Genomic DNA, 15,524 nt, shown 5'->3' on the forward strand with positions numbered 1-15,524 from the left:
CCTTGTTCCTGGTGTAGATCTGCACTCACCCCTTCTTCCCTTGACAGGGACAGAGGCACCATTTTGTGGTTTGCATCAGGTGCCAAATTGTCTTTAGCTAGCCCTGGAGCACAGCTCCTTTAGCTCTTATCCTATATAATAATATCCAAGTTTCTCTGCGTCCAGTCCCTGTGTCCAGGGGATTGCGCTACTGCACATGTGCCCCACGGACAGCCGTTGGGACTTGGAGTGCAGAGACACTTCGGAGAGGGGAGCTTGGTGCCCGCTCGGTCCGGCAGGGAGACGAGCCAGGCTGAGGCGGCGAAGCGGGCACGAGGACCACCCGTTCCCCATTGCTGGGCGCTGCTGCTGCTGCTGCTTTGTAGGTCCTGACGGGAGAGGTGGGCCCGGCCTCCTCAGGGCGCAGCTTGGTGGCTCATCCACGCGAGGAGCGACGCCGGTGGGAGAGAGAATGAGGCGGGCAGGCCGCTGCGGGGCTCGAGCCAGGCTGAGGTAGGAGGTCCGGGAAGGGAATTCGTAGGGCTGCTTGCTGGCCTCGGTGGAGGAGGAAAGAAAGTGAGGCCTTCTCCAAACTCCTACCCCATCGGGTCAGTTCTATCTGTTGGGACTTGGAGCGCAGACCCGCCGCTTCATCAGCTCTGTGCATGTCCCCAAGGTTGCTAGAGCAACAGGTCTGCTCTAGCACCCGTTATTTTAACGGGCTTCATGATACTAGTTTATTATAAAGTTATAGGGAGCATGAATTGGCCAAAATATGGGGAGAGCCTAGGGTAGGGCTTTTGAATTTAATTAAGGAACACCCCTGCCACTGGTTCCTTCTTCCATATAATTCAGCGCTAATGTTCTGCCCTCAAAGTAAGGTTCTGGGTACATTTTTACTACATGGGGAAACAGATGCGGGGAAAGGTTGCAAGGGGAACATAATAGGTGGGAGGATTAAGCTCCCTCCTTCCTGTTACTCTTTTTACTGCAAATCATGCCCTTTCCCCCAATTTGCAGCTTTTTCTGCTGCCAAATATGTAATTTGCTCATAATGTGCTTGATCATCCCATGGTCTGCAGCATTCAAGTAGCCCCAAGTTGGGTGCATTTGCTTAGACAAAATTTTACCTTGACAAGAAGGAAGGAAATAAATCAGGAAATTGGTAAGCAAATACTAGGGAACCTGCCACATTCTGCAATCAGGAAAGGTGATTCCTTTAACCATGATATGAATTATGCAAATAGGCACATTTTCCCTTTTGCTTACTTTGTATAATGCGTTCTCTCACTCCTTGTCCTTGAGAGGGGAAAGGGATGGGTTGATGGGCACTAGAGCTCATCCCTGATTATTCAACTAGTCTTCTGGATTTAAGCAGACACTTTGCCATACATTTCCAAGCTTATCTCCACACCCATAAGAACTAGAACCTTTGCTTTCTGTATTTAAATGAAAGCTGAACTTTGCCCCCATGGCCTTAAGGATTAGAGTTTTTTAAAAAAATTAAGACAGCCATCACTCAACCTAATATGACTTGCACCAGAGCCAGGGGAAGGGAGTGTGCAGTTTGGTTCCTTCTACACTCCCTTTTTCATACCATTATTCTTCACAGAATAATGAAATTCACACTCATTTTCCCCCCACTGCCAGCAATAGAGAGGCAGAAACATATGGCAGTTCAGAGGTGCAGGGGGCTTAATAATAAAATGCCCACAAGGCCATTTGAAGATGAGCTCCCCTATAAAACTGCTCATTATGGTAGATACACTTTTCATTCAAAAGATGGCTTTACTTTCTCTCAGGAGCTTAGGAGCCTGTCAGAAAAGTCAAGGGCAAAGAGCTTTTGCATTTCTCTCAATGCCCCTGTGTGTCTTGTCTGGAAAAACGATTGGCTTATTTTGTATGCACGGTATTAATTTTGAACAACTATGCTACCACCACCACCAGCAGCAGCAGCAGCAGCAGCAAGGAACGGGGTCTGAAGGAAGCTGGTCTGTTGTGAAGTCAGTTCCTGCAACAGCCAAGCTGAGCGGTTGCATAATTCATTATTTTGGCTTGTGTTTGTCCACTGTGTGCTTAAACTGTCACAGCAGACAAGTGGCTCCCTATGAAGCGGGCCAAGGCAGTCTAGCTGATGCGTATCCACATTGCGGCTTCTTCTGATGCTACCTTAGTAGCGTGAGCACTGCAGCAGTGTGCGTCCTTCACAGAGCAAAGCTGGGAATTTGTGTCTCTTTCCCCAGAAGTTGCTCTTGCATATATCTGAAACAACCTAAAGGCGCCAATATGTCCTTTCCTGCTGATATAATGAAATGGCCAGACAGTCCATAATTTGCTAGATGAGCCCTAATTAAGAACATAAGAAGAGTTCCATCTAGTCCATTGCCTTGTTTCCCACAATGGCCAATTGGAAGCATTCAAGCATGGCTTGAAGACAAACAGCCCTCTCTCCCTGCTGTTGCTCCCTAGCAAGCACCATTCAGTGGTATACTACATTTAAACATGGAAGCTCCATCCAGGCATCATGATGAACAGGTCTGTGTTTCCCTTTAAATTTGACTAAATCCCTGCTACTTTGTTCAAAACCCACCTTTTGCATAAAGCACACACACACCCCATTTATTTTATTACGTTTAATTTATTTAATACGGTACCTTTCCTTTCTTCAGTCATGGAACCCAAGGCACCGCTTAGTGTCAGCAATGGGGTGGCCTCACTTTCCTTCAGACCATTATCCCCAGCCAGCATGACCTCAAGGACAATGGGAGCTGTGGTCCAAAAACATCAGGAGGTCACCAGGTTGAGGAAGGCTGTGTTTGCACATTTATTAAGTGTATAGAGCACAGGCTAAATTGAGCCTGGACTCAGTTTCTGAAATGAAACTTCCCAGCTTCCTCCTGCCACCCCCACCCCTGGCACTGTTCATAGCATTAAAAATGTAGGTTCATGTTTTTGTGCAAAGACCTGGCTATCTTGATTACCTTGGCAGAAAGCATTCATCCTTTTTTTATAAGCTGTTTCAATTTGGGGACAGATCCTCTTCCCTAGTGAGTTCTCACCTCCTTCGACATCTTTTGAACAATTGTTTCAATATCAAATCTGTGTCAGAGTCATGCATAACCTCATTTTTACCCTATTTTCGAGACTTTGCCTCTTGGGGTCAGTTTCTGCTTTCGGTTGAAAGCATTGGACCATTTTGCCTATGGGTCTTCACTACATTATGGGCCCTCGCTCAAACATTACTGGGTTGGCATGTATGTGTGCGTTTGGGGGGGGGGGGCGTGGAGCAGAATGCCAGAACTTTACTTGGTTTCAAACGCCTTAAATAGCAACTGAACAGGATGGTGTTATCCCCCACCAAAACTAAGAAAGGAAAAAAGGCAATAGGCTGTATGCATTCTGCAAAAGTGCAGGACGATAACAGGAGATAGTATTAACCACAGAACACAAGCTTCCTGATTCTTTTTGTTTGTTTGTTTCTAGCCTTTGTGAGCTCCAAAGATTGGCTTGAAGATGTTTGAGCAATGACTGGGGGGTTCCTAGATGCTAGAAGAGTGGCGGCAGGATAAGCTTTCCACACTTTCAAAACATATGGGCACTTATACTGATTATTATAGCTCTGTCTTGGGGATCACTGAAGTACTGTATGTGAAGCAATGTAAGGAATCATAAGGGGTATAAATTACCTAAGAACTACTGAGATATAATATGTGGGAGGTGTTGGCTTGGGTGGCTTTTAAAGAGGATTAGACAAATTCATGGGAGATAAAGCTCTTGCTGGCCACAGACCACAATGGCTACGTTCTACCTGCGCAGTTAGGAGGCAAGTGGGGAGAGAACAATTGCACTCAGGTGCTGCTTACAGAGTAAGAACAGCATGAGGGAATAGATGGGCTCTTATGACATGAGTGCAACAGCACCCTCCCCTCTTGCAATTTCCAAGAACTGGTCTTCAGATACACACTGCCTCCAATACTGCTGGAAGGGCATAGCAATTGTAGTCATTAACCACTGCTGGCTTTATCCTCCATGAGTGTCTCTAATCCTCATTTAAAGCCATCAAGCCTTTGCCTCCATGATGCCCTCCATAGGTTTTGGCTGAGGGTGATAGGAACTGGAGGTCACCAGGTTAGCAGAAAGGCTGATCTATATAAATGCCTTTTGTTTTTATGCAAAGATGGCAGGGATACCTGGCTGTAATTCTCTCTTCTCTTTTCTGTGTGTTGTCTTTTCAGAGAGCAGATATTGCAGTTGCCCCACTGACTATAACTTTGGTCCGAGAAGAAGTCATAGACTTTTCCAAGCCATTTATGAGCCTGGGCATTTCCATCATGATCAAGAAGCCCCAAAAGTCTAAACCGGGTGTCTTCTCCTTCCTGGATCCTTTGGCCTATGAAATTTGGATGTGTATAGTCTTTGCTTACATTGGAGTCAGCGTGGTTCTGTTCCTAGTCAGCAGATTCAGCCCTTACGAGTGGCATTTGGAGGACAACCAGGAAGAACCACGAGACCCTCAGAACCCTCCTGACCCTCCAAATGAGTTTGGAATATTTAACAGCCTTTGGTTTTCCCTGGGTGCCTTTATGCAGCAAGGATGCGATATTTCTCCAAGGTTTGTTTTTTTCCACTCCATATCACACTCCCATCACCTTTTTGCATTTTATGGTCGTTGGCTGATGCCATGGTGCATATATGCTTCTTTCTCAAACATGCTTTCCAAATTTTTATTTTGACATTCCATCCAATGCTAAGCTTCCTCCATCAAGCCACAATTGCTTGCCGGCGTTCGCCCTCGAAAAGAAATGTTTGTGACGGGCATTGCTTTTCAATGCCTCTCATCCGTGCATCACTGCCAGAACTTATATACACCATGTTGAGACTGTAAAATGCATCGGGTTTTTACATCTTTCAGCAATACTTGGAGGGTTACCGTGTTTTTGCTGCATCTCTCATTTTACGGTCATCTGCTTGGTGCATATAACACTTTGATTTCTGCTTTGCAAAACAAGAGCCAATGCCTTTGCAAAGCCACACATGCAACAGCATTTTAAAAATAAAAATAGAAACCCTCTATGCTGCTCGCCATTATTCACACTAGCTTTTTGAGTTTTCGTCATGCCTTCATCTTCTTGTCTTTTTTTCCTCTCATCCATGACTTACGTTGTTATCTGATATTCATTCCTTCATACATATCCTCCAGAATTGTTATGTCTTGCCTTGTGTACGTGTTGTTCTGAAAAACATATTTGCTCGGATCTCCCAGTCTGTTAAACATAGTTCAGAGCCTTGACTGACAATGTTACGTTGGGACATGTCAGGGACACTAGATAAATGCAGATTGAATGTAAGTTGGAACAGCAGCAGCAACAAAAACAACAACAAAAATTCAAATAGCCAGCTTACAATAAAAAATGTATCATTTCCAATCTCTATAAATACAAGGGTTAAAGCTTTTGAAATAATGCAAAGAGGAGACTTGGATTGTCTTTGTGAGGCCTCCTTCTCACCACTCATTATGGCTACAGCCCCAATCCATACTGTCTTTGTAATAAAGGCTGCCATGTTTCAAATCCTCTATTTCGTTAAAAAAATTAATAAATCTTATTTGTATTAGATCTTGGTATGGCATATCTCAGCAATCCTGTTAAAAGAGGCAATGCTTTTGAATTTTAAAGACACTTAAAAAAAAAAAGCTTTTAGTTACAGTTTTACAAAACTGGAGATTTACCTTAGGGCACCCTCCACATTACAGTGTGTCCTGTGCCAAGAAAAAATGGATCTGAAACCTGGGCCAGGGGGCAGGGGGCAGATTCCCCAAAATTATTGGAAACCATTGAAAGTACAGTGGTACCTCAGGTTACAAACTTAATTCATTCCGGAGGTCCATTATTAACCCAAAACTGTTCTTAACCTGAGGCGCGCTTTTGCTAATGGGGCCTCCCACCGCCGCTGCGCGATTTCCATTCTCATCCTGGAGCAAAGTTCTCAACCCAAGGTACTACTTCTGGGTTAGCAGAATTTGTAACCCGAAGTGTTTGTAACCAGAAGCTTTTGTAACCTGAGGTACCACTGTACTCAATTAACTGAAGTTCACTCCCCCCTAGCTGGAGGCAGACCCCCCCCCATGATTTCTGAACTTAAGGGGGCAATCTCCTAAAAAAGGTCAACAAATTTGGCTGCTCCCCCTAAGAAAAATCCTACTACTGGCTACTCCCATGATCCAAAAGGTTTTCTGCTTGTCCAATGCTTTCTAGACACAGGTCTGAGCAGTTTTCAGTTGCTTCCCCTGCCCCTACTTTCCCTGGGAAAACCCACTCTTTACTGCTGAATGGAGCAAATGTCAATACTTGGAAAACCCAACTGATGTTTGCTTCTATTCAGCAGCAAAGAGCGGGATTCCCCTGGGGGAAGCAGTGGGACAGCAGAAGGGCTTACCCTTCTGCACTGGCCCAAGCTTAAAAGCTCCATATCTAAGCGATTGCCCGCAAACATCAATTCAAGTTTTCTGTGGGTTGCCATTTGCTCTGATTGAGCTTCAAAAAGCAGGTTTTCTCAGGGAAAGCTTCTGAGCAAAAAAAGGGGGGGGCTCATAAACATAGCCTTAAAGCCTAGAATGAGCAGGGGAAAGGCAAGTGTGGATGAGCCCTAAGTCTGAATGAGCCCTTATTCTTTGAGACTGAACTATGCAAACACAAAAGCTTTTTAACAGAAGTGTGTTGCGATGTATTGATGAAATTTGAAAAGGGAGCATGGACATAGCCAGGATTGGGGGGGGGCAGGCCTTTTGTTGGGAGGGGCAGAACCTCAGTTAGCTATGTGTTTTTATTGATTGGGGGGCCAGCTGCCCCTCCCTGCCACCGCCCCTCCCTCCTTGCCGCCACCCCACCCTGGCTATACCCATGGAAGGGAGATTTATGTAGCTTCTCTGGTGAAATTGCCCCCTGCTCTATTGAAAGCTACTTTCTATCAGGCCAGGCTATGTAGACCACAGTTATCTACTCTCAGTGGCAGCCAGAGGAGGATGCTCAATTAGGGCAAATGGGGCGCTGCCCCATCAATTTCAGTCTTCTTTCCACAATCTGCACCTGTCTGCCTTCTTATTTGCAACTATTCCAGAGAAATAACACTGCCCATCAACTTCTCCACCATAAGTCTTTCCCTTGTAGGATTTAACAAGTAGGAGTATGGAAACAAAAGGAGAATTAGTTGGTTCTGCGTGCCATTAGTTATAACTCTGCCTATCATTAGCTCTGGTTCCACCTACCACTGGTCCTCCTGCCTTCTCCCCTCCCAGTCCCATTGAGTACCAGCCACCAGTAGCTCTCCAGAGTCCCATCACCTGGTGCCTGAAACTTCCACCTGAAGATGCCTGGGATTCATGTAGACCTGCATGCAGAGTTGCCATAAGTCGTACTTTACAGGGGACAGTATTCTGTCTGAAGTGCTTCTCCTTTTCCCATGCCTTTCCCATGCCTAGAAAGTGCTGGGCTTTCTAGGCATGGGTCTGAGTGGTTTTGCCTTTGCCCTGCTGCTTCCCCCTGGAAAACCCACTCTTTAGCACCAAATTGGAACAAATGGCAATATGCAGAAAACCCAGTTGCTATTTGTTCTGATTCAACACTAAACCATTGGTTTCTCCAGGGGAACGAGATGGGGATGAACGCCAGATTGGGTTTAAAGGTAAAGAGCCATTAGAAGGGAGATCTAGGGCCTTGATGTTGTGCATCAACAGTTAGCACCTAGGTAGCAGGTTCAACATGCAAACAAGCCACCTGTTCACTATCTTCCCCAGTATGGGAAGTTATATGATATTTCATATGCAATGCTGTATCCTATTTTCTCTCCCCTTTTTGGCCATACCTATGTTGCTACCCTAGCACATGTGCTGTCAGTCAGTGCTTTTTTCCTGGGGGTATTGAAGGGTACGCAGTACCAGCTCCTCTTTTTTAAAAAAAAGAAAAGAAAAGCACTATTTCAAAGTGTGGCACTTACTGTAACGTCTTCATGGTGAGTACCAGCACCATTTTTCCAGAAGAAAAGCACTGTTGTCAGCGTGTAATGATCTCTCCTTTTCATTGCTATTAGTTGCAGAGTGGGAGTCAGGTGCCCTCTTGTACCTATTTCCCCATCTTCAGGGACTAACTACAAAGACAGGGGTGGATTTTTTAGGAGACCTATATAATATTTGCAAGAACAAAAAATCAAGACTGTGGATCTAGATGGCAAAGAGTTCTGATGAAATTAAATGGGACTGGAGCAGAATTCACACAAAGCCGTGACTGCTTGTTTGTTATAGTCACATTAAGATCCAGACCTTATGATCTGTCCAGCTGTTTATGTGCAATGCCTCTATAAGGATTTGTTGATGGTCAAACAAATTTCTGTCATAATACCCTTCTGTATATGAGTAGCTTATAGCCTCCTTCATGTGCCCGTGTGCTTTGTAGTTTAATCCTGAAACCTGTAATGAGTCCCTGCCTCTCTGCTTGCTGTTAAGATAGTGTGTAGTGATAGCATTTAAATTGCTGTTGACCATGTGTTCACCCATTAAAGGACCGGGAAAATAAGCATGAGGCATCACATGGAAAGCTGCAGGCTTTATATTTGTTTCCACTAGACCTATTTTTCAGCTGTAAATAGAATCCCATAGGATTTCTGTTAGGCTCTTTAGATGACTCTTAACATGTTCAGCAATCTCTGTTTTGCATAATGAATGGGACATTTTCTCTTCTTATCAATGTCCCAATTTTGGATGCTTCAAGAAGGCCTATGAAAGATCAAAGTCACTGTAATATACATATCAGTCTATGAGTAGCTAGTGTTATTAAAGTTTCCAACCCAATCTTGGCTGCTCCCCATGCCTGAGTATTAGTGGGGGGGGGGGCAATTCAAGAAAGCCCAACATTTTGTCAATAATTAGCACTGTGTTGTGGCCAAACCACACAATGAAACATCAGAAGATTTACCCACGATTCAATACAATTAATTAATATTTTATTTATGCATAAGAACCTTTCTGCCTCTGCCTTTCAGCTCAGAAGGGTCCCCAAGGCAACTCATAATAATAAAATATAAATACATATACAATATGACAATAAAAATTGTAGACACATTTTTTTAAATAACAAATGCCAGAGAGCATTAAAGGAGAAGTGAATGAAACAGAATATGTAGTGGGATTTACAACACATAGTAAACCAGCTTGTAGAAATAAGGGGGGGAGACTTGCCTCCCTGTCAATAAGCCATAAGAGAGGGAACATCCCAGGCCTCTCTAAGGAAGCAATTCCACACTCTGGGTGCTGCAACTGAGAAGGTCCTGTCCTATATCAGGAAACAAACCAGAGTGCTGTCTTAGCATTACATGTAAACCAATGCTAATGGTTTGTTTCTCTCCATACATACCTCAAGAGTGCTCCATAGTATCTTCTTCTTGCGGTTTGAAGAAGAGAAACAATGAGCATCGGTTAGCACAGGCATCCCCAAACTGCGGCCATACAGATGTTTTGGCCTACAACTCCTGTGATTCCTAGCTAACAGGACCAGTGGTCAGGGAAGATGGGGATTGTAGTCCAAAACATCTGGAGGGCCAAAGTTTGGGGGTGCCTGGGTTAGCACATAATGGCTTGTTTCAGTATGGCATAGCAAAGGGAGGCAGGTTGGCATGATTTGAGTAGCATGCATGCACCAGCATGCTTGCTCATTCCTGGTAAGCCATAGTTTTTAAACATTGGTTCACCATTATGTGCAAACCAGTCCAATGATTCTTATTGCTAAAGAGCCAATCCACTTTTGAAGCAGAACAGAGGCATGTTTCTTCAGCAGTGGGAACTGCTCATGGGTGGAGGACAATGAGCCAAACCTCTACTGCAAATACTTCCCCCCCCCCACACACACACACACACAATTGCATACCCTTCCTGTGGATCCCATCCACTGCTCTGCAAATGTGAAAAAGCTGAACAAGGTTTTCATTCATTCAGAAGATACTGAGCCTATAGTCTGTTTTTCAATATCACTAGTTAAAGGAGTTTAAGTCCTCCGGTGTGAGTTTTGTTGGAGTACATTTATGGAATGAAAGCATGCAGAGCTGTTAGACAGACGAGAATTCTGGGAGAGACTTCACTGTTGGACTTCCTGACCTAGACACTTTCAAGTTGCCTTTGTGTGAAACAGCCAGAACACCTAATGCCTAGTTAGACCTATAATGGGTGAGTATTTGGTGTGGAAATTCCTGAGGGTATGCCCTTACTAATGTTAGATTTTTAGCTGGAATGAGCTATACACTGCAATGGAATCCTCATGAGAATTAGCATTTGTCCAGGAAATTGAGTTCTGTTAGATGTTAATGATTATCATTCATTCATTCATTCACTCACTCACTCATTCATTCATTTTATCCTTCCTCATATGGTCCCACCCATACACACATTTAAAGCAGTGTTGTACCCCTTTAAGCAACCATGGCTTCCCTCAAAGAGGCCTGAGAACAGTGATTCATCCTTCACAGTTCCTAGAACCCTTAACAACTACAGTCCCTAAGATTCAATGGGGTAACACATGTGTATTGAATTTGCTTTGAATGCATAGCATAGGCTGCTGGAGAGATGCCTTCTGCACAGTACAGTTCTGCACCTCTCACTATGCTTATCCCTCCCACCATACATTTAAAATGCATTTAAAGCACAGAGCTCTATAATTAATTAAGGTCACATTCACACCTTACATTTTAAACACATGTGTTACCCCATTGAATCTTAGGGAATGTGACCTTAATTAATTACAGGTGTGTGGGGTGGAGGATCCCTACTGGGAAGGCAGCACTTGGGGAGGGCTAGGGAGACTTTTCTCTCTGCTTGTCTCTTCAGAAAGGACCCATTCAGGTTGCAGTGAGTTTTGTTTCTATATAGTTTTTTATGGTTATTTATTTATTTATTTATACTCAGTTATTGGAATGGGAGTGCTGCAACTCTCAGGTCCTGTTTGCAGGCCTCCAAGGGTCCAGAATCCTGTACACACAGTGGCCCACCATTGGTGGATGCAAATGCTTTAGAACATGAGAAGAGCCTGCTGGATTGGGCCAATGGCCCATCTAGTCCAGCACCCGTCTTTCACAGTGGCCAACCAGATGCAAATAGAAGGTCTGTAAGCAGGACTGGGCAATACCTCCCCCCCCCCCCGCAGATCCCAACAACTGGCTTTCAGAAGAAGCATAGTGATTCCAACAAGAGGAGGTAGAACATAGCCAACTCAGCTGCTAAGCCACTGATAGTCTGACCCTGAAGGAATTTTCCTAATCCTTTTAGAAAGTTGGTAGATATTTTGAAATGCTTAAAGGACATAAACAAGCAAACAGGAATCTGAGTGGGGTGGAAAATCTCCATGGCTACAGATATGAGAAAACCAAGGCCGGCCAGCATTTTCTCCTTGCACCTACAAATCTCTTTACATAGCACTTTTAGATCCCAGCCTGCATTTCTATATCTTTGTCCTTTCTTTCCCCCCCCCCCCCAAAAAAAAAACAGCTACAGAAATACTTTGTGGCCATCAAGAATCATGCCAACTGACTTCAACAGAAGTAAATGGGATTAAAAATGCTCCAGATTAGAGTGCCTAATGACAATTTGTCTAAGTCAGAGATGCATAATTTGAAGTCAAGAGTATAGTTAAACATTCACGATGTTCCCATTAAAGATTGAGTATATGGCTATATATAATGTTCTGTAAATATAATGTAATTGTTGCATAAAATGCATCTGTTTTGTCCTTCTTGTTAACATGCTATTATTTTAACAACATGCATCCACTCAAATTTTCCTCTCAAGGTATGCTATTTACTTTGATTTCATGATAATAGCTAAAGTTCATTTGTTGAGGAAGGTGCTCTTAACTGCAATTGATTTTGTGCTTATTTTCATGTATCTGACCACTCTATGTACTTTGCATAAATACTATTGAGTGGACGGGTGCAATTTAGAGGGATTGGGGAAACCACTGACTTTTATAATCCTAAAGTTTGTTTTTGGGACCAGGGATTTGGGGTTCAGAAAAATATTGGTACTCCTTGCAGATTATATCATTATAGCTGGGTAGCTTAGTTGGTTAGAGCATGGTGCTGATAATGCCAAGGTTGCAGGTTCGATCTGCTGCATATTCCTGCATTGCAGGGGGTTGGACTAGATGATCCTCGGGGTCCATTCCAGCTCAGTGAGTCTATGTTCTGTGTCATTAATTTGAAATCTGGTGTGCATGCAGTCCACAAATTTAAATTGCAGAGATAATGGGTTTCATCTAACTAATTTCTACTTAGAGTAGAACCATTAAAATTAAGGAACCTAAATTAGTCATGCCTATTAGCTTCAATTGGTCTACTCTGAGTCAGACTAGCATTGAATACAGCCCAATGTACTTGAGAGGCCATGAGTATCCTACTGGTGAAAGCTCTGAGCTTTGTAGTCTTCTCAAAGACCAAGAGAATACAACCCCAATATAATTTGGACAAGTCATTATTGTAGGCCGCACATTGGGATTGGTATTCTATTCTAGCCTAGATTCCAGTGTTCTGAAAGTGAAGGATGGAGGTGTGCTTCTTTTATCGTGGTCAGGCCATTACTCGCTGTAGGTTTTCTGATTACAGGTTTTCCATCCATCTACCAGGGTGGAAGTCCAGTTAAGTTGATTCACCCTTGGAGACTTATGGGCCCAACTGGTTTCCAGACTGCTCTCTTCTGTTCCTGTTAACAATAGCTCTTGGGTGGGTGGTTGCTGTGGGGAAGGGGCAGCTAGTATAAGGGGTATCCACTCTTATGGTTTAATCAAATTTAAGTAAGTCTCTCCCTGGTTTACTGGGCTGGGGTCTGCACCAAACGATGATAACTAGGTTTGTTATTGGTATGAGCTTTTGTGTGCAGGCACACTTCTTCAGATACCTGTGCATGCACAAGAAAGCTCATACCAATGACAAACTTAGTTGGTCTCTAAGGTGCTACTGGAAGGAATTCTTTTATTTTGTTTCGACTACGGCAGACCAACACGGCTACCTACCTGTAACTAAATGATAACTATAAGCCTGAGGGAGGGAAAGTCTCACAACATGAAGCATTTAAGAAAGTAAAGCTCACATGCTGAATTAATTAGTGACTATGAAGTGGTGCCATGCACATCACCAATATGTTGATGCAAACAAACATCAGTAAAGGGGGAATCATTGGTTGAACAGGGTTCCATATTGTGTGGAATCCTTCATGAGTCCAGCTGTACACAATGAACGATATTCCTTTTCAGCCACCTATGTCAAAGCACACACATTTGGCATGACTTCAGGGATGGGTCTAGCGCAGTGTTTCCCAACCAGTGTGCCTCCAGATGTTTTGGGACTACAACTCCCATCATTCCTGACCACTGGTCTTGCTAGCTAGGGATGATGGGAGTTGTAGTCCCAAAACATCTGGAGGCACACTGGTTGGGAAACACTGGTCTAGCGAGCACAGTTCCAACCCCTGCATATGTGTTGATTTGATGCATTAGTGTTATTTCCTGAATTGTGTGTTAGCCATACTCTAGTGGCTGGTGCAAAGAAGGTTGTTTTTTTTCCTTCACCACCCAGTGAACTAATGCAAAATCATATCTCTGGATTTCTGGTGATGAAAAAGTTTTCTTATAATGGCTTGGCTTATTATAAATTCATTCTGCGTTTTTATAAATTTGCTCGGGAGAATGAAGTGACTAAATATTTGCAGTCCTCTTCCGGGACAATGCTGGCTAAAATGGAAATCTGCCAGAGACTCAATTGCTAAAGTGGAATATGCATGCTTTGGAACATTGGGTTTTAGACATGCAAATTCCAATTAACATAAAATACACCAGAACATCTCCTCATGTCTCTCTGTGTTAGACTTAGATACTCAAAGTCCCAATAGGATCCGATCAAGAAAGCTTGCTGATACATATTTTTTCCCCAACAAATTACATATTTCCATTCACTGAATATATTACATTTATATTTCCTTAATCTGGCAATATAGAACAGTTATTTCATTTCTAAAATTGCACAAGTGCTCCTGTTAAGCAGAAGAAAATGACCAAAAGAAATAGTAATTGGGGAAGGTCCATAGTGAGTCACATTTTGAAAAGTTTTCTTCAGAAATGAACAACACCCCCACCCCCAGAAATGGGAAACTGCCTTACACCAAATCAGACCATTGGCCCATTTATCATAGTATTGTCTACACTGACTGGGTTGGCTGTCTAGGGGGCAACTCCCAGAAATGCCAGGTGTTGAACCTGAGACCTTCCTAATAATAATAATAATAATAATAATAATAATAATAATAATAATAATAATTTATTTATACCCCACCCATCTGGCTGGGTTTCCCCAGCCCCTCTGGGCGGCTTCCAACAAAACATTAAAATACAATAATCTATTAAAGCTTCCCTAAACGGGACTGCCTTCAGATGTCTCCTAAAAGTCTGGTAGTTGTTTTTCTCTTTGACATCTGGTGGTAGGGCATTCCACAGGGAGGGTGCCTCTACTGAGAAGGCCCTCTGCCTGGTTCCCTGTAACTTGGCTTCTTGCAGTGAGGGAACTGCCAGAAGGCCCTCGGCGCTGGACCTCAATGTCCGGGTAGAACAATGGGGGTGGAGACACTCCTTTAGGTATACTGGGCCGAGGCCGTTTAGGGCTTTAAAGGACAACACCAACACTTTGAATTGTGCCTGGAAACGTACTGGGAGCCAATGTAGGTCTTTCATGACCATTGTCTCAGTGGCTGCTCCCAGTCACCAGTCTAGCTACTGCATTCAGGATTAGTTGTAGTTTCCGGGTCACCTTCAAAGGTAGCCCCACATAGAGCGCATTGCAGTAGTCCAAGTGAGAGATAACTAGAGCATGCACCACTCTGGCAAGACAGTCCACGGGTAGGTAGGGTTTCAGCCTAGTGGAACGTGCAATCTGTACACTAAAAATATGCAAGGAACAGTTTGTGCAGGCAGAGCCTACACACATAGAGGTTTTTTTATATATGTAAGTATTGTACAGACAGCCTGGTCAATGTAGCTGGCAAGCAAAGCTCCAGAATTGGAAAAGTATTGATGTCAGAGGTGGTAAAAGGCTGAGGGAAGTCAATGAGGAAAGAACTCTGTGGGTAGGAAGGGAGCTGAGAGTTAAAGAGGAGGAGGAGGAGGATATGAGTCCTCCTTTCCGTTGACATTCTCAGGGAAGGTCTGTTGGGAGAAAGTTCATTTTGACTCTGATGTATATGAATGTTGCATGCAATGGGGATATTGTTGGGGTTGGGGAGAGAGAGAGAGAGAGAGAGAGAGAGAGAGAGAGAGAGAGAGAGAGAGAGAGAGAGAGAGAGAGAGAGAGAGAGAGGCCATTTACATTCAACAAGTGTAAGGTAAATAGTTGAGGTGAGCACCATTAATATTTCATATGTGACTTTCAACAAATGTGCAGTCTGCATACCTGTGTGTATGCGATAGTTGAGTTGTGATCCAGTACACTTGTTCACACAAACATATGTACAGATGTAGAGGCAACTT

The 15,524-nt window shown here is 43.6% G+C and overlaps 1 protein-coding gene across 2 annotated transcripts in view; it reads left to right on the forward strand.

Annotated features, from left to right (window-relative positions):
* The window catches only part of GRIA3 (glutamate ionotropic receptor AMPA type subunit 3), a 191,337-nt gene that overhangs the window by 124,464 nt on the left and 51,349 nt on the right, over positions 1 to 15,524 (forward strand). For both annotated transcript variants that reach the window (XM_035112435.3, XM_088664497.1), the window contains exon 11: positions 4,215 to 4,591. In XM_035112435.3, the coding sequence (XP_034968326.1) occupies positions 4,215 to 4,591 (377 nt within the window). The remainder of the gene's footprint in view (positions 1 to 4,214; positions 4,592 to 15,524) is intronic.

Source organism: Zootoca vivipara, chromosome Z2, assembly GCF_965207765.1.
Source record: "Zootoca vivipara chromosome Z2, rZooViv2.hap1.1, whole genome shotgun sequence".
Taxonomy (NCBI): Eukaryota; Metazoa; Chordata; class Lepidosauria; order Squamata; family Lacertidae; genus Zootoca; species Zootoca vivipara.